The 23,856-nt window shown below is 37.1% G+C and overlaps 1 protein-coding gene across 1 annotated transcript; it reads right to left on the bottom strand.

Moving 5' to 3' along the window:
• Positions 1-5: 5 nt before the first annotated feature.
• Positions 6-23,687, bottom strand: CCDC39 (coiled-coil domain 39 molecular ruler complex subunit). Its single transcript, XM_069792655.1, has 20 exons — positions 23,489-23,687; positions 22,894-23,013; positions 21,598-21,744; positions 20,379-20,537; positions 19,371-19,463; positions 19,157-19,285; positions 17,253-17,444; positions 15,825-15,928; positions 15,353-15,485; positions 11,911-12,105; positions 11,032-11,196; positions 8,964-9,101; positions 7,709-7,917; positions 6,320-6,443; positions 4,872-5,031; positions 3,583-3,689; positions 2,128-2,268; positions 1,811-1,990; positions 1,482-1,570; positions 6-928 (listed from the first exon to the last, which is right to left on the bottom strand). Exons 1-20 carry the CDS (start codon positions 23,597-23,599, stop codon positions 766-768), a joined length of 2,859 nt encoding a protein of 952 aa, XP_069648756.1. The 5' UTR covers positions 23,600-23,687; the 3' UTR covers positions 6-765.
• Positions 23,688-23,856: the final 169 nt, after the last annotated feature.

Raw genomic sequence — 23,856 nt, 5'->3', positions numbered from 1 at the left:
AGAGAGAGTTTTAAAATGGTGTTTATTGTCAAGGTAAGTTTAAGTGTGGGCATTTGTGTTTTGGTGGTGGTGTTAGGTATTTGCTTTACAAGTAGCTTGAAGGCAGTGGTTGCACTGCTGTGGAAAAAGTTTTGCTCTATTTACAATAAGATCTCCAAAGTCGGTTGGCAGAACATGCTAAGGAGCTAACACGTGCCAGACCACACAATACCAACTGTACTTCAGTTGCAAGTTTTCCAAGTAATTCCATAGATACAGGTCAGTTGCAAAAAAGGTACTCTGTAATTTTGAATAGAAAAAGTAGTTTTAATCATATACTGTCATCTTTCAGTTAAGGTATGATCTGAGATGACTATTGATTAATAGTCAAGGTTGATCTTGAAATGAAGCATACATTTTCTTTCCTTGGTTCTTGCCATGTAATTTAACAGTAGCAAAGATACCAGTTTACAAATATTAATGGCTTTAACATAACTGCTTTTTATTATAAGAAAAGGGAATTAATGGCTTCTGAAGGGTTTTGCAGATCTTTAGTTCTCCAACAGCAAAATGAGAAAGTAATATAAAGGTTAATTTTATTGTATAAAACACATGCTTAACACTTCTCCTAGATAACTTATCGCATACTGTAGAAGAAAGTTAAAACATACATTTTTGATAGAAATTAATGCTAAGATTGCTAATATATCTTGATAAATAAGTTGTTACAGATTAATCAATTAAGAAGCCTTAACTGGTGTGAAGCCTTTACCTCCAAAAGATTACTTAAGACTTTTTTTTGTATTTACAAATATCAGAGGTGCTAGCTCTGCTGGATAGCTGTGAACCAACAGCAGCTGCTTCTGCAGGAGTGTTGATAGGCAGGCTCAGATCTATGACTTTGAGTGATGAAGTTTGACTAGAGCCTGAACTTGTGCTTCTGGAGGATCTGAAAGACAAAAAATTAACTCATCAATATACAGCAATCCCTATATCTAAACTAGAGCTTCTAATGGTGGCTTACAATAAAGCCACCCAGCAGCAGTGTTTATTCTAGGTAAAGATCCCCTACAGAGATCGTTGTAGGCATTACCACTAATCACTTAACCTACCTGTAGCAGTGTTAGATTGTAGCTGATTAGGGAAGGGAGCTCACACTAATGAGTGCAAAGTGTGGCTGGAGCTGAAACCTGTGCTTTGATAATGTGAAACCACATTTTAATTAGAGCATAGTTAGCAAAAGTAAATGTAATTGTTGTGCAATTACTGCTTTATTTGAACATAAATGATGCTGAAGTAAACTTAATTGTGTGCTAGAAAAATCTAGTATACTTAAAGGTGGGACTATGTAAGGAGAAAGTTTTTTATAGCGTTCAGGAAGTAGAGACAAGATTGGGAAGACCTTCAGGAGCGAGGAACTCTGTCATTTAGGGACTAATTTTGCTGGTTTAAACTTCAACTTAAAAAAAACCCAAAACACACACAACATTGCTAGCCCTTACCTGGTAGAAGCTAGTGAGTTTTGCGTGGATGGTGATCGAGAACTTTGACTACCAGCAGCAGAAGCAATTGCAGGAAGGTCTAAATTGGACTAGAAAATTTGGAAAAGAAAAAAAAAGTTGACCTAACAGTTGTATAATAGGACTGAGTATATCAGGAGGGTTTATAAATCCTTTGTATTTGAACAGATGTTGAAAGCAGATGAATACTTCTTCCTGTTTTACCATAAGCATAGTTCATTGTTGAATTTAGGAGTTGCCCCTGAAAGGCACTCAGCAGTAGACTAGAGCTATTAGTCAGGATTTTGGTGGCAGTTAACTGGAAAGCTCACCTGGTGAAAGTACATTTGAAAGGGTGTAGTTAAATCAGGATTTGCTTCTAGAACATCAGCTAACAATTTGTCGATGGTTTTGTTGAAGCTTTTCAATTCACGAAGATCAATGTCTCTTTCTTCCTGTGTTTCTGTTTTAGTTTTCTTCAGAGACTGAATTTCTCTGGATAGCCTGGAACACTTAAATATTTTTAAAGTATTGCTATTATGGAAATGCAACTTTTTTTTCAGAAACCTGCTCAGTTTAAATTCTGTGGCTTTAACCATACTACTCTACCACTTTAAAGTTAGAAGTTGTCATTAATAAATATACAAACCTGTTTTGTAACCCTTTCTAGTTTTGGCTTCTGTTCTTCTATGTCTTTGTTCAGCTGCAAAATAAGAGCTTGTTTTTCCTTCTTTTGCTCTTGGAAGAGGGCCTCCTGCTTCAGTACTACATCAAACTTTTTTTCCATGCTCTGCAAATTCATTTGAACAGTAGTTTTAGTTTATAAAGCAGTTCTGATAACCTTTCATTTTTTGTATCACTTTGTGGAAAGGTCTGTTATTGCTACTACTTGCTTCTAAATGTAGCTCAAGCAATTAGTCCTAATGATAATTCAAAACTTTCTGCCTGTCAGACTGTTTAGTGGAGAGACACCTGGATAAAGAGACCACTAGGTAATTTACATATCTTAAAAAAAAATTAAAAGTTTTCTTAATGAAGTTAAAGTATGTATTTTCAGATATGCCTCTGAGTAGTGTCTACAAACAATTTGAGACAGTACAAACTTACCAGTGCAAGCTATCCTAAGAAAAATAACATTGTTTCCCATGGGAAGTGATGGATACCTTTGACTGGAATGAATAAAATCAGCTCTGTAAGGGTGGCTCTGTTTTAAATAAGTAAGTAAGGCATACCCTTTCCTGCCTTTTTAACACCTCATTATATCCCAAGACTTACTCCCTAATGAAGATATGTGTCCCTCTTCTTCCATTTCAGAGACATAAGGTAAGGTATATGTCCTGTGGGGGTAGCATAAGCAATAGGAATGTTTGTTGACCTATAGCCAGTGACTCAGGACTCAGAATAATCTAATCATGTGGGATATAACAGGGTGCCTCTGATTTCCTCTGCCTAAAAAAATTTTAACTAATATCTCACACATCAGAGTTAAGTGTTGTTATTAAGGGCCAAGCAGGCTTTTTGATAATAAGGGGAACCAAGAGTAAGTCCTTAATGTGGAGCCTGAACACAAGGTATCCTTTACCTGCAGTTAGTGCTCAGCCTGCTAAGTTAAGAGTGAGCTAGCTTTCTTTAGCTAAGTTAATAGTTTAAACTGAAGCACTCTTAATGCTAATAAAACAGAATATGCTATCCTAGAAAAATCCTGGGACCTAGATGCCAGGGGACACAAGATGTGTGGATTTTAATCTCTGCAGTATGGCAGGATGATCCAACATCGTGGCGTATGCTACACAAAAACACAACTGCTGTCTTGGATGCCAGAACAGAGCATCTGTCAGCATGCATCTGGGATTTTAAAACTTCTAGCTCTATGTGACCGAAAAGCCTGGTTTCACTGTGATTCAAGAAAATCCAAATAAGCACTCCATTTTTTTAATGGAGCATTCTAAAAAATCATATCCATTCATACAAACCATAGGATATAAAAGCAAATGGGCAAAAATTTGTCCCAGAATTTCCTATTCTTTCAATAGGATGGTTTGCATGGATTTAGCTACATACTGCAGCCTTGTCCGTTTGACCAGAACTTTTGCTTGTATTATACCTGGAGGTTTTCCTGAAGTTCTTTGATTTGTCTTCGTTTGTATCTGTATTTTTCATCAGCAGCCCTCTTCTCCTCCTCTAGTTTCAATTTTTCCTCGTATTCTTCACCTGTGATCCCAAACAATGAGGTAGCATTAATGCTGGACAAGCAGTATATACAACTCAATTTTCACTTTTAAGTTGCACTTTAAAGTAACTGCATCACAGAGTATTAATATGTTAGTGTTGGGAGTATTACAGATACCTCAAGGTTATAAGTTGTTTTTTTTAAATACTCCTAATTCCAAATCACTATGAAAAAGTAATTGGCTTGATGAGAGAGAATTATTTAAGAGCTACTGTTTCCAGAGCCAGCAGAGGGCATAAAAGTTTAATAAAATATTTTCTAGAATTGAGTTTATGTAATTTCTTATGGTGATGCTTTTTGTTTAGCTTATAAAGAAAGTTCCACTGAAGGAGAACAAGCTTATGAAGTCTACACGGCAACAGAAAGAACAAATGAAGACACTTTCCAGAATTCTGAGGAATTTCCAGTATCTAAAGACTTGTAGTTAGGTAGTCCATATTTTAAAATCTGCTCATGCTACACTAAAATAGTGCAGCTTAAGTTTTATTGTTCCTTATGTTCCCAGATTGCAGGTTACCAATTCCGCCCCCTGCCGAAAATCAGAGATAATGACGGTGTAAGCTAAGGGATCAGTCTTCATCACTAGAGCACCTGTACCAAAGCTGCCTGTGTAGTTGCTCTGGGTACAGTTTTATGCCCAAGCTGTCTCGGTCTACCACGAGGCAGCCAGCAGTGGCACAGCTTGTCCTGCTTCTGTAATTTGAATTGGTAGCTGTGTGTGATGCAGCATTACACAGAGCAAGTAGTACAAAAAGCACTGTGCAAAGTTTTATCCACTAGACTTACTTACATACTTCAGTGGGCACTCTTCCTAGTAATGACTTTTTTTGTCCCCATTAATCATCTTTATGCTTTGCCTCTTCTGACTGCTCCTACTTATGACTATTTATAAAATTTATATAGGTTTAGAGATTTTCTAGAGATTTTCACATAAATTGGGTAGAAGAACATAAATATTAGTTAATTACACCTTGCTGCACTTTCTTCTGTGCTTATTCTGTGGAACTATTCACAGTAGCATGTGAATTACACTCCCTTTTGCTACTACCAGTTTAGTCTCTCTCCATGATTCATTCTTTTGTGCCACAGAATTTCCCCACTATATACCCGAGTTATAGCATCATCTGTAACACACAGCCAATAATAATTTCTATTTTACATACTTGTCTCGGTAACTTCCTTGAAAGAGTTTCGGTAATTGCTGTTGCAGTTATTAAGTACGCACAAAGTGTTTCCCAGAGCTACAATTTCTTTTTCAGCTTTGCAGATCTTTGCATCTAAATCATCACCTTCACGTTGAAGTGCTTCCTTTTCCTGTGCAGCCTGAAAATAAAACTGATATTTTAGGTGACTGCATGCATGCTGAAAATACTAGAACAATTACACAGGGAAAAAAGAAAACTGAAATATTTAGGGGGTTAATATTTATGGGGCTTATCTGTGTTGTCAGGCTTGAACTGAGATTTGAGTTACCAGCTAATTAGGAGGAGTAGTTATTTACAGTATTGGAAGTTCTTTGAGGTATTTCATCCACATGCATTTAACTGTAGGTATCTGCCTTTCCATCTAAGCTCACAAAGTCCCGATTAGCAATAGCCACCCTGTGTACAAGCAGTTTCCACGCTTTGCACTGCTCACAGGAACTGCAGCACATGCTTCACATTTGTTTCCTTTACCCACAAAATCCAAGTAAGAGTTGAGATTGTACATTATATAAAACTGTAACAAGAGTGTTAAAAATCATACAAGTTTGTCTAAGAATTACTCACTTGAAAGTCTTCATTTATCTGATCAGTGAGATTGAAGAAACACAGCGAGCTGGTGAATTATTTTCTATAGCCCCTCAGAAAAGCTGATACAGTGAAAAGATGTCTATAATTGTAGAGGGTATACACCCACAGTGACCACAAAGCTTTTACTGAGGGTCTTCTGCTGTGCTGGATCTCACAGTGGCACAAATACTGTCACTAAGAAATTTAACACTTACTTAAGAATCAGAAAAAGATGGCCTTCAGAGTCAACATCACAGCTAGAAGCATTCTGCTTTACGAGAAAATCAGAGAATGTGTGTAGATCAAAAATAATAGATTCTTGTTCTAGACTCAGGGTATTGCCTTATGGATAAAGACTGATTCCTGCTGCTGCCCATCTCCCCACCCCCCCCAAGGAAAAGCTGAAGTATGCATAGGTGATTGATAAGTAAAAGGGGAAAGTTGACATTCTTGAAGGTATAAATGCCATATGGTAAAATAAATACCTAAAAATAACTCTGAAGGGTAGAAGAATTTAAGATCGTGTAAGACTCTGATAAACTTGCTTTCAGTTTATAGTAGATTACCACATGACCACTACTTCTTGGGTCTTTGTAAATTAACGGGCACTGAAGTGAAAATCTTCAAACTGCTCAAAATTAAGGCTCCACTGACAAGGACTGACCACAGAGATTCATGTGAAATTGCAGCATCATTTAAATAACCAGTGTCAGATAATGTAAAACAATTGGACTGAAAGTAAGCAGCAGGCAAGGAAGTTGTCTTAGTTACCTGAATAGAGCCCAGGGAAACCCATAGCTTAAATACTTGAATTATAGTGAATTATGTTAATAAAATACCTTAATTACATAGTAGGTATGAGTTTTCTCCTCTTCTCCTTCAGGTGGCATCATGACAACAGTAAGAATTTCATATCTGCATCTCAGTTTATCAATTTTATTTAGGCGATCTTGAAATTCAGCACTGATTTATTTTGGGAAAAAATAAACGGGTTGAGAAAGCGTGCATATGTGGTAGCATTTTGTGGGTAGTTCTTGCTACAGCAGTTTAAGTTACTGGTGTTATTCCAGCAGTCTACCCACGTACCAGGAGGCAGGCAGGGCAGCAGTTGTGCTGTTACTGGTTTTTGTTGCTTTCTGTATTCTCCCAGCCACAGACATCTGTTTTTCTGATTACCTGCACTTCTCTTGCAGTTCTAAACTGAGTGAAATTTATTTTCATATTCCAGATCACTGCAGCCTGGGAGGATGTGCCACAGTGCTCCCCCAAAATTTTTAAACGTTTGGTATTTAAATCCTACAGCTGCACAAGCTGCCCCCTGCTGGTATTATCTTAATATTGCTACTACTAGATGAGCATAAGCAACAGTAGGCAACAACCCCAAATCAAATTACATGAAAGTATCAATTAGCTGTGTAATTATCAAAGGAAAAAAGCCACACAGTCGGTGAGCAGTTAAGCTTTAGTCACACCAAATCACTCTAATTTCCTATTGTGCGGGGTGTGGTTAGCAGAGGAGTGAATAAAAAGCCTGCCAGATTTCAGCAGTTCAGCTGCTGAAGCGTTGATTTTTGGCTGGATATAGATACTGGGGTTTCAGAGCTAAAACTGTCCCAGATACTTTGCACTGATTATTACAGAAGGGAAAAGTTATTTCATACGTGGTTGCTTTATAGGAGGGTACATACATAATTCAGAAGAATTAATTTTGTTATATATAGGACACATAATGGAGAGCTCATTTGTTAAAAAGGCAAAATAACCCAAATCAAACTGACTTAATGTATCAGTCAAAAAAATCACAATTTTATCAAGCAGTTTGGAGTAAACCCTCTTTAAAAGCAACTTTTCTGTTTTAAATATTTTCTTGTAGCTCCAGACACACTGATTTCACATTTCCTGATTACTTTGAAAAATGCATATGACATTCACTTCAAAAAGATGTCTGCAACTGAGGTTTCATCTCAGTACTGTAGAGGATCACCACTAACAGAATAAACAGTAATCTCTTGTTCACCAAGTCGTTAAAGCTGTAGGCTGGATTTCAGAGAAGGGATCTCTTGCTAGCCTCAACTGTCTCAGTATGTAACTTTGAGCATGATTTATTTCATCCTCAATGTCTCCAATTGGTGAAATTGCATAAAATAAATACTTCTCTTTTTCAGTAAGTCCCCACATAAAATATACTCAATAAAAGTTACAAATTTTACTTATATAAGAATAGTTACCTTACGCGTTGCCGTTCCTGATCCACAAGTCTTATCTGGGAGTCCAGCATTGCCTTATGAATCTTAATTTCCTCAGTTCTTTCTGCTATGGCTTTCTTTAACTCCAATTTCTGTTTTTCCAGTGTTAGAACTTTCTCTGTCTTATTACACAGAATATCTCTAAGACGGTTCAATTCTAGTTTTAAGAGATTATCTTCAACCATCATCTCCTAATAAATCCAGAAAGGTCTCAAAATAAGAAAGCATCATTTTTAATTAACACATTTATAACAATAAGTTAATAATTCTTTATAAAGCATTATTTTATCTTTTATATATATAACCACAAGACTTACTCTGCTCTGCATTTAAAAGTGTTCTCCATCTCTCATTAGCAGGCAAACACTTCGAATCATTTAAAAAAAAAAAAAAAAAGCCCTCTTATGGACCCCAAACTGTGTACCATTGCTCTGAGTTCTTTTATGCCATCAGCTTCTTGCTTTTGTTCCCCTGAATTTCACCCCCAAAGAAAAGTTCCAGGTTAGGGAGAGTTTTCATTGAGGAGCAAGTGCACCAGTTAAGTCGATAGCAAAACTGCCCCGTGCTACTTAGACCCTATATTGTTTTACTACCTTAGTGCTTCTTTTAGGAAGGCTAGAGCTTATTCTAGAGCTAGAGGAAAAAATGTGCAGTAATTAGAGGACTGGAAACTGTTTTTTTCTGTTTATCAAAATATGGGAAGAAATACTTCCATTTGATTTCTAATATCTTAAATCGGAACGTAGATAGATCCAAACCATCTGCTGGAAAAAGCCCCGCAATTTAATAACAAAACTGTGCCAAACTCATTAGTTGGCACTGCAGATGGAGAAGAAAAAAATCAGTGCTAGGTAAAGATGTCCTTGACTAGTAAATACATCTTCTATTTTAAAGGCAATCATTTCTCAGAAAAAAAACCCCACCCCACACTGACCAGATAGATATTGTGATATAAGTAGTGTGTGATTAAATTGATAACCCAGATAAACTTTATGCTACATACACAGGAGAAGCAACACTTTGCCTAGTAAGATAATAGGGACGAAAGTGACTTCAAAGTTTGGGAAGGAAGGTGTAAGTCAAGAAACTATAAAGGGGGTTCTTATGGATGTAATGATGTAGCACTGTGGGAAGCAGACAACGGCCTTCAGATCAAGTCATGAATTTATGTGTTTTAAAAAACAAACAAACAAACAAACATGTCCTGTATTAGTAAAGTTGCAAAATAATACTGTACCTGCTTAATGGCTTTAGCTTTTTTTAACTCCTGATCGGATCTCTCATTGAAAAGATTTAGTTCATTCATCTTGATCATCATAGCACTTGTTTCTTCTCCTGTCTTATCCATTGCTCTCCTGATGAAATGGACATCATTCTGTTTCCAAATAAGTTATGTTTAATTTATTTCAGTGTCATGGTTTAACCCCAGCCAGCAACTAAGCACCACACAGCTACTCACTCAATTCCCCCCCACACCCAGTGGAATGGGGGAGAAAAATTAGGAAAAGAAGTAAAACTCGTGGGTTGAGATAAGAATGGTTTAATAGAACAGAAAAGAATAAACTAATAATGATAATGATAACACTAATAAAATGACAGCAGTAATGATAAAAGGATTGGAATATACAAAGGATGCACAATGCAATTGCTCACCACCCGCCAATCAACACCCAGTTAGTCCCTAAGCAGCGATCCTCCCACCATCCCCACTCCTCCCAGTTCCTATACTAGATGTGACATCACACAGTATGGAATACCACTTTGGCCAGTCTGGGTCAGCTGCCCTGGCTGTGTCCCCTCCCAACTTCCTGTGCCCCTCCAGCCTTCTCACTGGCTGGGCATGAGCTGAAAAATCCTTGACTTCAGACTAAACATTACTTAGCAGCAGCCGAAAACATCAGTGTGTTATCAACATTCTTCTCATACTCAACTCAAAACATAGCACTGTACCAGCTACTAGGAAGACAATTAACTCCATCCCAGCTGAAACCAGGACATTCAGTGAACGTAGTTTGCACCAAAAGCTACCAGTTCATTTTAAATGAGATATTTTGAAGTCCTGGAACCAGCAACCATGATCATCTTTTGTCCATATCTGCAAACAGTGCCTAGAGCACTGCAGTCCTCATGCAGAGTGCTGTTGCAATATTAATGTCATTATTTGTTTCATTGGGAGTGTAGTAATTGTTATTATACAATATAGCTCTTTCAGTCAATAAGGCAGTTCTAATACAATCATGTATTTTGGCCTAGGTAAAAAATAAAAAATAATAATAAAAAAAAAAATCTCCTGGCATGTCTGACCATGACTTTGATGTTTATAGTTCATCTTCATAAAACCATCTGTCATTGATAATACTCCAGAGTATGAATAAATTCCTGGAGATGTGTTTCAATGTTTGATCATACTCACTAGTCAAATTTTGCATTGCCTCAAAACTGAAGTGTGGGCACCAGTTGCCCAACATTAAACCTTGTTATTGCATGGGTCTCCAGTTAAAGGGCTCTCCTATAAGCAGCTTCTTCCCCTCTCTAAATTGATCAATTTTTTTCTTAACTAGAACTTTGAGAAACCAGTTGTGATGTTTTATTAAAAACCTGACTTTAGCCTTGTATGGTTTCTATTTGAAAAGAGGTTTCAAAACATGCTAAAATGTAGCTGATTAATAAAAAAATACATTACCTATAAAAAGAAATTATAAATTGGCTACAGAATAACTGACTGGTTCATTTCTACAAGAAAGGCAAGTATATTTTTTAAAGAATTAGTGATGGTCACTGGATAGTGGAAAACCAGAGAACAAGCATGTATATGCAAAAATCTCACATGGGAATAAAGACAGAAAAACAGTATTTCTGAATTACGTATCAGGATGTGGTCAACTAACTCAAATACGGTCCCTTCAATTCAGTAATGTTACTTTGTACAATTTTAAACACAACTCTAATTTTATGAAAAATATAAAGGCAAGTAGTAGCATCACAGAATAACATTCTCCTATTTCTATATGGTCCTAACAATAAATTCAGACATTTGCAAGCAGCCTGTCACATCTTGAAATGAAAGCTAAGCTCGCCTGACCAACATTTCAATGCTTGTCTTCCTGCTAAAGTGCCTCAGGTGTGCAGCAATGACCTATTTTTCTGGAAGGTATAGGGAACGTATGAAGTTTTCCACATACGTTACACAAAGTTCAGGTATCTTTTAATCTAATACCAAGTTATTAATTAATAGGACAGTATCTAATTAAATCACTGAGATTTCTAGATGTTACATGGTCAACCTGATGTTCTGAGGAAGTTACCTCAAGTTTCTTGTACTGCGCATGTAAAACATCATATGCATTTTTCTTTTCTTCTAAGGTTTTCTTAAGTTCAGCAACTTTTGCTTCCAAAACTTGTTTTTCATCTGCATTAACCTCTCCTTCTAACCGTGACAGACGTCTCTGTACTTGCTGAATATAAAAATCCTGTTAAAATAATTTTTAAGAGAATTAATAGTCTGAGATAAGCAATTATAGCCTTCCTATAAAGCTAAAACACTGGATATAAACTTGGATCTAAATGTTGGCTTTAGGACAGTCACCCAATTAAGCTATTGTTTTATAATAATTTATGGCTTATAGACCTCATTAGCAAAATATTCTTAGATGACTGATGTGCAGTGATGGTTCAGGAGTAATCTTCTAGAAGAGTAACAAAGCATACTCAGCACAGTCTGCTGTAGGGAGGCTTACAGCGGAGTTGCCATCTTGCTGTTACCAGCGGATGCTGATATAAAAGAGCAAATTTTCAAAGTGGTGCATAGGAAATATGCACAAAATCCAATTAGTAAATAACAGGATTTTGGCATGTACCTCTTGTATTGCTTTAAAAATTTACCCTGAGGTGTCTGTGGTTCAGAGGGATCAAAGAAAAGAGCTAATTTGAGAAATTAGTGGGAAAAGCAGCAGACCCTGGGTCTGCTGCTTTTGCCAAGTACATAATGTAGGTGATACTACAGCAAGTTTCAGTTATTTCAATTTTACCCATACATCTTGAGACAGAAATAAATGACGACTTCAAATTAAACTGCATGGCATTTCCACAATGGTAAGATGTTGGCAAAGATTATAGAACTCAAGCAATTTACTCTCATTAGACCAAAGAAACAATCATAGTATGAAAGTACATTAATATTTTACCTGGTTATATATTAATTCTTGTTGTTTTAATGCATCTGCATCAAGTCTGTGCAGTCGACTCTGAAGATTTTTAAGTGATGTTCGACATCCCTCAATTTCTGCTAGAACACACTTCTCCTTATCCTTCTGCACCTTTAACTCTTGAGTCTTCTTGAAAAATAGTTCTTTTAACTGGTTCATTTCTGTTTCTTTTTCCTGGTGGCAAAGTAATCATTAAGTAGTAATTAATCACATAAGTAATTTCTGAAGAATTATTTGCCTTTATTAATCATACATAGGAAGATTAAAAAATTTCAATACTATATCCATTAATATGAACACAGACTTTCATAGGTCTTCAGAATGGTTGGCAAGAAAAGTCTTTGACTTAAAGTGGGGTTTGGTTTTTTTTTTTTAACTTGGATCCTACCCTACTATTGCACGACTTTTTTTTTCCCCATTATGGGAATGCTACTAAAATTCCTGTCATCCTTTTAAAAAAAACCCTCCCTTATTGCTTCTAGTATATGTGAGTATTTGAAGAAATATAATACAAAGCTTTTCAATGGTTTATTAAAACTTGTAACTCTGTGTGTGTGCACGTGTATGTACATATGTGTGCTTATGTAAGTTGGAATAATTTTGTTTGAAAAATTAATTACACATTTTAAAATCACGTCCTTGTTCTTGGAGGTAAGTTGCCATTAACAACTACATCAGTGCAGTAAATGAGGTTATAGTAGGGTCTGTTATAATAAGACAATGCTGAACATTTCAGGTAACCTGAAATGCACTGAAAAAGAAAAAAATCAGGTTATTTTCTTTTTATAAGCCTAACAAGACAGACAACTTTATTCTTTCCCTCCCCCAAAACCCAAAGACCTTCCAAAGCTCAGGCCATTCAGCATGCTTGTTTCCTGTAAGGTACATCCTTAAAACGAGTAATGTGGCATCACATTCTGCTGCCTTTGACAATCCTGTTCCAAAAGACTCATTACATTTAGCACAAGTCTGGTACAGAGTTTGAAGATGCATATTTAAATTAATATAGCAAAACACCTTAGAATTCACTTTTCTACACTGATTAAAAATGTACTTATTCTTGATTTTTATACGTATACATTGTGAAATTTGCTTGTGAACCAACTTGCTGGCTTTACTAATGGTGAAAGATAATGAACTCTTGGAGAAGGAGTTAAGGTATCACATTCAACCAAACAGAATTTTTTTTTGTAGTTGAACTTGCTGTAAGAGCAATTCCAAATCCAAAACTCAGGAAGTAAAAAGCAGGTATAAGTTTAATATTGAATTGTTACAGCCTGTAGCATTTTACACCAATGTCACTGGGCTTTGGATCATGCCTGAACAAAGGAATTTAATTGCAGAAGTAAACTGGTTTTATGCATGTGCCCAATTCTGAGCTGTATTTCTGAAGCTAATGACAATGACGAATTCATCTGCTAAAACTGGATCACAATTTGACCTTCATTTTCAAGTCTTTCATGCATATCTAAATTCATTTATTTAATAGAAATTATTTCTAAGTGAGGTTGTTAATAAGATATTCAATAAGCTTCACCATGCAACAGTGTTTTGCCACAGATCGAAGAGGGAGAAGTATCACAAAACTAAAGCGCAAAACGGTGACATTTCATCCACATTGTTCCTGTAAATATCTCTTCACAGTAAATTAATAGATGCAGCAAATAGCCATGTGTGTCTAATGGTGATGGAAAGCATGCTTCTGACTAATACATTACAGACATTGTTCAAGAACAGTTCATCCTAGTTAAAATATTACCCTGAAGCTGTGGAGCTGCCAAGCTCAATGTCATCTTAGGTTATCCGCCACAGATGCAAGTAGAGAAACCCTGCTAATGGTTTAGCCACCCTGGTAACAGTCTTAAGGGGAAGCAAATAAGGTTTTAATTTTAATGAAATGTTGTATCATTCCAACTTGTTTTCAAATTATCTGAAAAACCAAAATGGTAAGCAAGGCCTGTAATTTAAGAAACTCTCTATAAAGGAAAGACATCCGCTCTCTAGTTTCTGTATGTATATTTAAAATGTATAGTTAATGCTTGTAGAGGTAAAAAGTTTGAAAAATAACACTCAGACTATGGCAAGGGATTATTTCACATACATGCTACAGGAAACACAAAATAGGGGAAAAAAAGACTATACAGCTGTATGCACAGATACAGCTTTGCTGTCACTTTGTGTGGGAACACCTGCTGTCACATTAATTTAACTTGATCATCTTACAGTAAAGAAAGCTTCAGCATATCCAGTACTCAATTGTCCAGCAAAATGTAAAAAATATTTGTATCAAGTTCAGTCAGAAGCTAAGTAGTACAATACTTTAAGAGAATTAGTAGCAAAGTGACAAAACAGTAGAAAACATTTTCTGAAACGCAGGAAAGTTCAGATGATTGCATTACAACATTGCATTTATTCAAAATCCCTTTGCAGTTCATCAGATGATAATGAATTAGGATACTTTTATTCCTATACTTTATTTGCAACATAAAAAGTGGGGTTTGAATTAAAAAATAAAAAGTATTTTCAGACATGTTACAAAAATAGTCGCTATGTTACAGCTTCCCAGATCAAAATCTTTATTCATCATGAAAATGAAATCTAAAGTGAGCCAGTAATCACTTAACAGTCCACAAGTTAGGTGTATCAGAGTATCATGTAATAGAATTAAAATAATGAACAGGAGACTAGGCCAGCCAAATCTGATTAAAAGATTTCAAAATCTTTTTTAATCCCAGTTTGCCAAAATCATTGCTCTTTGCAGGTTTGTAAATTATGGCGGTGTTTTACAAAAGCCAAGAAGTTTTCAGTGGTAATGTTACTGAAAAATCATCCTGACAAGACTGGCTGCTTAACAACCTTAATGATGGGAAACTGATAGAAGTTCAAGTATCCTTGCTCCTCAGCAGCCCATAAACCAGAATGTTTGGAGACATGAACTTCCAGAAGAGCTAAGCAAAATACAAGATTTTGGAATTTTTCAGTATTGTTACAAAGCAGAAGCAAAACATTACTATATCTTTGTAACAAAATTTGCCACATTCCAGTAAATAACTTTTATTTCAATTTAGCCAAGAAGTTCTAAGTAGCTTTTTAGCTGCTGTCAGAGGTAAAAGCCCTGTTCAGTACACTGATGCAGTCAGAATACTGGTTTTGTATCTCATCTGTACAATGGGAGTTCCAGTATCCTATGTTAATATATGGGGACACCATCTTCTGAATTACTAGGACCACTTGTTTTCCTCCAGAGTTTTCCCAACACAGATACTGATGTATCTACATGCATGTTACTTCATCATTTGATGAAATAGCTACATGTCATATTAATACTTACATTCCTTTTTAATCCATAAATGTTTGTTCTAGATACAGCTTGCAAATTCAAATGAATCCTCATTTGCAGAAACCATGAAAAACATTTTACCTTGACATTTTTTTCTTCTTCCTTTAGTATTTCTTCCATCCTCAAAGCTTTGTCTTCTGAACTGAGTGTCTCCTCAGTCACAAGCTTCAGCTTATTGGAAAGACTTGCATTTTTTTCTTTAAGAAAGCTTAATCTAAACAAAATTACATAATTTAACAAGTTAAATGTACATTGCATATACAACACTGCCAAAACCAAGCAGCATTCCTTACTGAGCAGTTGACTAATAAAGCAGGCTAAACTTGAACATATGATAACCAAGGCCCTAAAGGGTGAGAAAAAAATCGGTTAAAAACAAGGATTACCAGGACTATTTCCTAAATTGTCCAGTGCCAGAACCTATGCAGGACATGAAGTAACCAGAAAGTTGGAGGCTTTAGTCATCAACATTATTTAAGGTTCTTTGCTAGCTCAAGGATTTGATTATATTACTAATCCTTACAAATGATGTTTTTAAAGGTTTGTTTCTTACCTGGCTTGTTTTTTCTGAATTTCTTTCTTCAGGTTGGTTACTTGTGTTCTCAAAGACTCCAGATCAGAAGCAGTTCTGTCCACAGTGGATTTCAAAGTGTCTAGCTAATAAATTACAAAATGGAGCAATAGAGCTCTTGGTTACTTTGGTACATGTTAGGATATTTAAAATGGTAAGGGACCTACATATTGGAAAGTACTCCGCTTCTTTTTAACGGTGTCTTCCAAATGAGAAGCGCTACAAATTCTGAGGTGCTGTAAATCAGCACAGCTAGTAAACTCAGACTAATTTACATAATCTGAATACTGGGACAAAATACTTAAGAATACAGAATGAATTATGAAGGTGCTGTGGGCTGCAATTCTTGTCCAACAGCATCTGTGTAAGTGGAACCATGGTTTTATAGAGCACAGCTGACTGATGAGCATGGATACCCTTATATATCTAATAAATATTTTTAATTCAGACTTTGTTGGGTACATAAAATCATTTTGGTTAAGATAAAGGAGCACTGTGTCAAAACACACAGACATTTAATTTGGTAAAAAATACATGACAACATACAGTCATTAAACAGGATAGGAATACTTTACAATCAGTAGCTCATTAGTCTTCACAGTGTCACTTAACAGTGTAAGTGTAATTGTCTTCACTTTCACAGATACAGAAACCTGATCAAGGGTATACATAGCAGGTCTCTCTTTCTGTACCAGAATGAGAAACTGGGAGGTCACAAGCTGTCAGTTGAACTCCAAGTCTGTTTCTTTCCTTGTTTCTCACTTGGATGCCACAGATGTTCTAACATCTAATAACGGCAGACTGTTCTCATTATCACATTATGTAGTATTACTTATGAAACACTTCAAGCAAGAGTCTCACAGCTTAGAGATGAAAACCTACCAATTCTGTGAGCCCTCAAGTTTGCATGAATTATAGTGTAATCTAATAGCCTACACCTTGAGCTACCTACAGTTTAATTAGGATACCAGTTTATGAACCACCTGCTACAGAAAAGCTATCCAAAGTTAAGGCAACAGCAGATGCAGGTGTTTTTTTAAAAATTGCTAAGCTTGGAATCTGGAAGAGATTCCTCTCATGTTTATACAATACTGCAGTCTACATATGCTGAAGGCAAGACACTTCCTTCTGAAGCATCTAATAGTGTTACACCATTTAAGAGAAAATTCATCCATTTTATACAAACACAACAGAATACAAGCTAATCTCTTCACCACTGTCAATGAAAGGATTAAGTTGAGGGTTCAGACCCCAATAATCATGAGTAGACTGAGAAGAGCAGACATTTTGTTGAATTATTAAGAGGCTAGTCTAAAACCAGAGAAAAGCAAATTCTATTCCAGTATTTCCTCCATCTAGTCAAAAGTTAGAGTTTCAGTCTGTTTTTCTGAACTGTTTGGTCATCCTTACCTCATCCTGCAGCTGAATGCTATAACTATCCTGAGTTTGATACTCATTTCGGAGGCTGGTAGCTTCCCGCTCAGCAGAAGAAATTTTCTTTTCATATTCCATATTATTAAGAGTTTCATTTACCAAAAAGGAAGTCTTCTCTTTCAGCACAATTTCTTTCTTTCTGATCTCCTGTTTTATCTCTGTTATAAGCTATCAGGATAAAAACATTGCAGATTTGCTTGCATTAGTTAAGATGCTATTAGATTAATAAAAGGTATGACCAGAAGATAGACTATGAACACTACTCTGCATGAGACAGCCCAGTTATCACATCATTCTTAAATTACTTTATTCCACCAATACATCACAGCACCAAGTACTACAATTGTTTTGGATTGGAAACTATCAAAATATTCCAATAATTTCAAAAAAACATTACACTATAAACTTGTATGAAATAAAAATAATTTTTGATTGATTGTATAGGGGAAAAAAAACAAGCTATGTGAACGAAACTTCAAATAGACTTGAAACAAAAGAAATGCAAGAGGAAAATTACTAACAGTAGTGATGCTTACTTTAGCAGACAGATTTATAGCTATTCAGTGAAAATTGTGTATTTTGAAAGGTTAAGTAAAAGATTAGCTACTGGGAAAATTATACTGTAGTTCTAATGTTAAAAAAAAAAATCTGTTTACAAAAGCATCAGTAGAACTGTTCTATGGACTACTAATATATGGAAGGTTGGCCAGAGCTGGTTTTTTGTTGTTGTTTTTTTATATCTGTTTGTTGTTTGTTCTTTGGAGGAATCCTCTGACCTGATATACTATGAAATCCAAAATATTTCAGCTAAATTAGACCATTATGTTTTCTGTTTGGTAGTATTTCTTCTGGCTTGTCGTTTCCTATTATCACTTTTTTTAGTGTTATATCTTAAGCCTGTTTAAACCATGTTTCTGCTCAGGGTATATGTAATACCCATATGGGCAACTTAAAGCTGATATTCTTTCAGCAGGAAAATCATATGAGCAGAGCTACGGATTTAGGTAGAGCCTTCTTGTACACGCAATTAGGCTCTTCCCCCGTTCAAAAAAGTCATTGTTACTTTGGAATCCACATTTATAAGATTTTTTTTTTTTCTCTACACTGATCCTTCAAGCTTTTTCTGGTGCATCTGTTCTATTGCCCTACAGAACTTTCTGACGAGTTCACACTTCTCCTGACAAAGCCAGCATAAAATATACTTTATTTGTACCTCTTCCCATTGTACCATCTATGCGTAAGACACTGACAAAACCAAAGACTATATATTTTAGAAACTAATATTAACTTATAATGCCCAACAGGTTCTTTTTTGGATTAGAAGAGTGCTGTCGCTTCTCCCCGTTTGCAGAATGTACTTACAGACCGGTTTTTAACCTTAATGGGATCATTTATCATAATTCTGACATAAATGTTAGTCATGCATTTGTTCACAGAGGTAGAAATGCTAATTCCTTCAATTCTAAACATTCTATTTTCTTTTTTATATTGCAGCCCAGACACAGAATCCCCTCAATGCAGTTGACAGTCCTTACTCTCTAAGCAACAACATTCCATCTTGTTGCTTCTTAGATCAAAGAAAACACTGAAACTGGCATGCTTTGCATTTTCCAACAACCTTGAGATTGAAAATCAAACCTTGCATAGTATCAAGCAGAGCACCATTACTTACACTGAGGGATACAGCTTTCAAAATAAATTCTGAATACTTTTTAGCAATATCTGAACTTTGAAACACCCTAACAAAATAGAGGTAAACACCGAGAACACTGAACATCTAAAAGACCCAATCATTCTATGTGTGAGTGGTAAAATTCTTATCACTATCAGACACAAAAGCAGGCTGATATACTGATATGGATCAGTTACAGCACTTTTACCAAGGCACAATGATCAATCTGTTGATCTCTTTTTTGCATCTGTTGTATTGCATTCTCCCACTGCCTGATGACTTCTTGCCTTTCCTGATGAACTCTGCGAAAATCTTCAGCTGTCTTGTCAAGCTCTATCTGTTTAAAAGAAAGCACCCCCATGATTTCTGATGTTAAAAATTTCACATATAACAAGATAGCTTCAAGAACCTTAAGCACAAACCTGAGCTGCTAACGTTTCTGTAAGCTCATTATCAAGAGCTCTGCGCTTCTGATTTGCTTGCATGGTCAACTTTTCTACTTGAAGGGTTAATGCCTAAAATGAAAGGATATGAAAACATAATGTATTTGAAAACAAATACATAACGTCTTATAAATTCTTAAAGCTCTCCTACAGTTAGGGGTGGAATTCTTGAGGCATCAGTTTTATTGTGTTTTATAGAACAAAAAACTGAGAAATTAACCTCCCAAATTTTTGGTCATACAAGAGGCCATAATCTCTTGTCGGCCCTTGGGACCAGACTGCAGCAAGGCCAAAGCAACCCTCCACTGTGTATAAATGTGTATGTGGTATCCTTATCATCAGTTATTTCACTTTACTCTTCCTACTATGCTGTGAGACTTGCTAATGCCAATGATATCAGTAAGACTATGTAAGCTAAAGTTTTGGGGTTAAGCATTTAATGAGTAAAAATCAAATTTCTCCTCCCTACTTATCTCTAAATTAGTAATGTACTTGAGAACTAACCCTTATAAAGTCTGAACTTGTGACTGGAGTGTCTATTTATACCATCTTTCATCATTCCAGGCAGCTTTACTGAAGTAGCTGTAGTTTGTTCTAAGACAAAGTCAGTTCTAATGGGAAAATCTACACTATTTGTCTGTTACTTGGGATGCATTTTTGATCATAGTCCTCTTCAGTGGCACTGTTTTCTAGACTTTATTATCTATTTGTGCATTTCCTCAGAAAAATTAAAACTTAAATATTATCCAGAGGAACAAACAAATTAATGCCTTGAATTATGCCTTTCACCTTTGGTAAAACCTGTTCTTTCCGACCTTTAAAATGAACACCATATAGAATTGCAATGTTGTGCTAAGTCGAAACAAGTTTAACAGTGCTGTTGTACAAAATCTTGTCTCAGTCTTGCCTGACTTGATAACATAACAAGATCTTCAAATACTAAATGGTTCTCTGTTTTGTTTCTGAAAATTGCTGTCATTTACTTACTCCTAGTTTCCCTTCATCTTGCTGTGCATACTTCTGGATTGTGATAGCATCATTATCTTTACGATTTGATTCCTTTATCCAGCTCTCCAGAACTTCCTCATCACAGTTCATCTGCTGTTTTAAGTTTTCCAACTTCATAGTGGTTTTATTTATAGTATTCTAATAAAATTCAAGATAAATTAAAGGGTTAATATTAAGTGTCTAATATTCTTTGAACAGGAATTGAAACAACCAGTTCAAGTTACTGTAACAAGCTTACACACATCTTCTTGTCAACAGAATTGCTAGGGGTTTTTTGTTAATTGTGTATTATACTTGACAAATGCTAATAGAAGTCCTGGTCTTAAAAAAGAAACAAGACAGTAAGTTACCACAAACTTAAAATTCAAATAATTTTAAACAGAAAACTCAACCTCTGGCAAGATATACCTGTATGTGGGATATTTATTCCACATAATAAACTGATCTGAGGCATCATAGGGTAAAGTTTCTCCCTCACACACTAAGGCCCAGTTCTTAGATCCTTATCCTGTATATGAAATTACAAGTGGCCCCATGTGACTGTAAAGAGTCTTCCTGACACAAATATGAGAGAATCTGGATCCAGTTGAATAGCAAGGATATCTTCATCCTGCTACCCATTCTAAGAGACTGGAGATTACAAACAGACTTAATGAGAAGAGAGCAAATAAAAAAAAAACCCCAAACATAATTTAAATTATTCATAGAAAGAAAAAGAGACAGTTCCATTAAACAGAAAAACACCTGTAATTAGATAGCGTTAGATTACTTTTTTTTTTTTAAACACAAGCAAATTTTTGAGCTTGAAATCATGCCCCAAGTTTATTTCATGTAGAGAAGAAGATTTGCCACTAACAATTTGATTTTTAACCATAAAGAAAATACCTGCAAGAATTAACAAGATGGTGATAAGGATGTGTGGCTGTGTATCTGGCATTAAGAACATTAAGAACAGAGGTCTTTCAATATCTAGTTAATGTTTGCCAAGTCTTGACCAGTCTATGCAAGGAGATCCTCAGTGTCACTTTACTTGCCTACACAGGAAAAAGCACATCCACATCATCTATTGCAGTTTATAAGTTTTAACTATAATTAACTATTCTTGACTTATAGTATTTTTTCTGTAAGTGCAAGTGAGGACAAGTCATAAAATTTAATTGCAATACAGGTGTTCTCTTACAAAAATTTTAAGCCTTACTTCTTGACTGTTTTTCTTTTCTCTTAAGGAAACTATCTCATCTTCCAGTCGTTTAATCTCACTTTTGAGACGTCCACGCTCTCTCTCCGCAAGGGCTTTAAAGTGTTGTTCAGTTTCAATTTCATTCTCTCTGGCTTTGTAAAGAGACTAGGGAATAACACAGTTTAGCATTTACAATAAACAAAAGGCATATATCAACAAACCCCCTTTTTTTTACATACAACCAAATCCCAAGTCAGAGATGGTATGATTTTGTCATGTAAATATAGGAATTTTCAGAGCAGCTTTATTGTTTGAATTTTAGTATCTCAAATATATGTATTCTAATACATATACACACCCCAATTGTATTGTGTCAGATATCCACAGATCAACCATTTATAGCCTAAGAACTCAATTCAAAGATTTTTTTCCCCCAAGATTCAGAATCTTAATCCTTCAGCATCAAAATCTTAGCCTCTTGGTCACCAGCAGCTTTATGTCAGGTTCAAGAGGCACAGCAAAAGAAAAAATTTTATTGTTTTGTGCTGAGACAGAACACCACGAGGCTGGCCTATAGCAGTATCTCTATATTGTCTAATCTTTGTGACAAAATTATTTAAGAGGGTTGGGTTTTTTTCCTTCCCTTGCATAATAAGAAATCTATTACTTACTAGACGCTTCTCTTAAGTAGTACGTGCTGTCTATTTAAGTGCAGATTAAAGGTTGAATCTAGCACCAAAAAAATTAAAAAGATGTTCAGCTGAAGGGAAGTTTCTTAACTTTTTCACCTAGTATATTTCACCTGGAAGAAGTACAGCTTTGACTCAGGACTCTTTAGAAATCTAAACCACCCATTTTGACCAAGTAACTCGGAGTGCAAGCAAAGACTTACACCTTGACCACCCCACTTCATTTTTCAAGTCCATGAATTAGCTTTTCACGAGCTTTTCACAATTAACTCTTGACCATAATAAAGACTATAAATTTGTTTTTCCCTTACACTGATGTTTTATTTTCCTTGACCAATTTTTTCTTATCATCTACAAAAGTCCCCATTCATAAAGAATCCTAAAATGCATCCTTCTCAGCTTTCTTCTAGGTTCGGTCATTTGATCTTGGATGGTCTTTTTAACGACTATCAAATTGTATCACTGAGATCTATAGTTTAACTTTTGTTTCCCGTGGCAGTCCTGGAATAAAATCCTGACAAATCTCTAACAAAGCTGGCAAAAAACAGAGAGACACCCGCCGCAGAAAGACGCTTGGGTTACAGGCCTGCCTGATAAAATGGACCTGCTAGAGGTAGCGACTCACCTGAGTGAAGCTGAACTCTTGTCTTACGTTTTTCAAATGAGATGCCATTGCTTCTGTACGCTCTTCGAAGTCGGCCAACTCATTCTGCAGCTTTACTTTTTCGTTTTGCATCTTCTGCAGCTATTTGAGAGTTAGAATTGTCAAGTAACTATTTTTAGTCAGGCGCTTATTACCCGCAACTATAGCCGCCGCCATTACTAACGGAAAAACGTTAAGACGCACGCACCGCGTTCCTCCAAAGTACTGAAATGAGACATTTCGGGAGAAAATCCCGAGCTTCGCACCCGGCCGCGGGCGGGGCGGGACGGAGCCCCGCGGCGCCCAGCCCGCCGGTACGCCCGGGCCGCGCTCCCCGCTCCGGGCCGCGCTCCCCGCTCCCCTCCGCGGCGCCCAGGGAACTGGCGGGCTTTCCCTCCCTCTCTGCCCGGGCCCCCGGCGGGCACGGCAGCCCGGCCGCGGCGGGGGAGGCTCCGTGCCGCCCTGAGGCGGCCGGCGAGGGGCAGGGCGCCGGCGGCCCCCTCAGGGCCCAGGGGCGGCCCCCACGGCTCCGCGCCCCGGGAGTCCTCTCCCTCCCCGGCCGCGGCCTCGCGCTCACTTCGTCCTCCAGCGCCTTGTTCTCCGCGTTGGCCACGGGGACGGCGTAGCCATCGTCCCAGCGGAGCTCGGCCAGCACCGAGGCGGTGGAGCGGCTGCCGACGCTGTCCATGGCCGCTGGCGGGGGCAGGCAAAGGGGAACGGCGGCGGGGCCGCGCCGGGCCGAGCCTGGCGTCGCCGGGCCCCGTAGCAACGGCGAAGCCCCGGCGACGGGGAAGTGGCGGAGGCGGGAGCCGCCTCCCGCCCCGCCTCGCGCCGGCCGTTGGCGGGCTCGCGCCGCGGGTGGGGGGCCGCGGCCCGGGGGCGCCGGAGGGGGACGTGGGTGCCCTCAGCGCCTACCTCAGCGCCTACCTCAGCGCCTACCTCAGC

The sequence above is a fragment of the Haliaeetus albicilla genome, chromosome 9 (genome assembly GCF_947461875.1).
Source record: "Haliaeetus albicilla chromosome 9, bHalAlb1.1, whole genome shotgun sequence".
Lineage (NCBI taxonomy): Eukaryota > Metazoa > Chordata > Aves > Accipitriformes > Accipitridae > Haliaeetus > Haliaeetus albicilla.
This window is presented reverse-complemented; position numbering and strand designations above follow the sequence as displayed.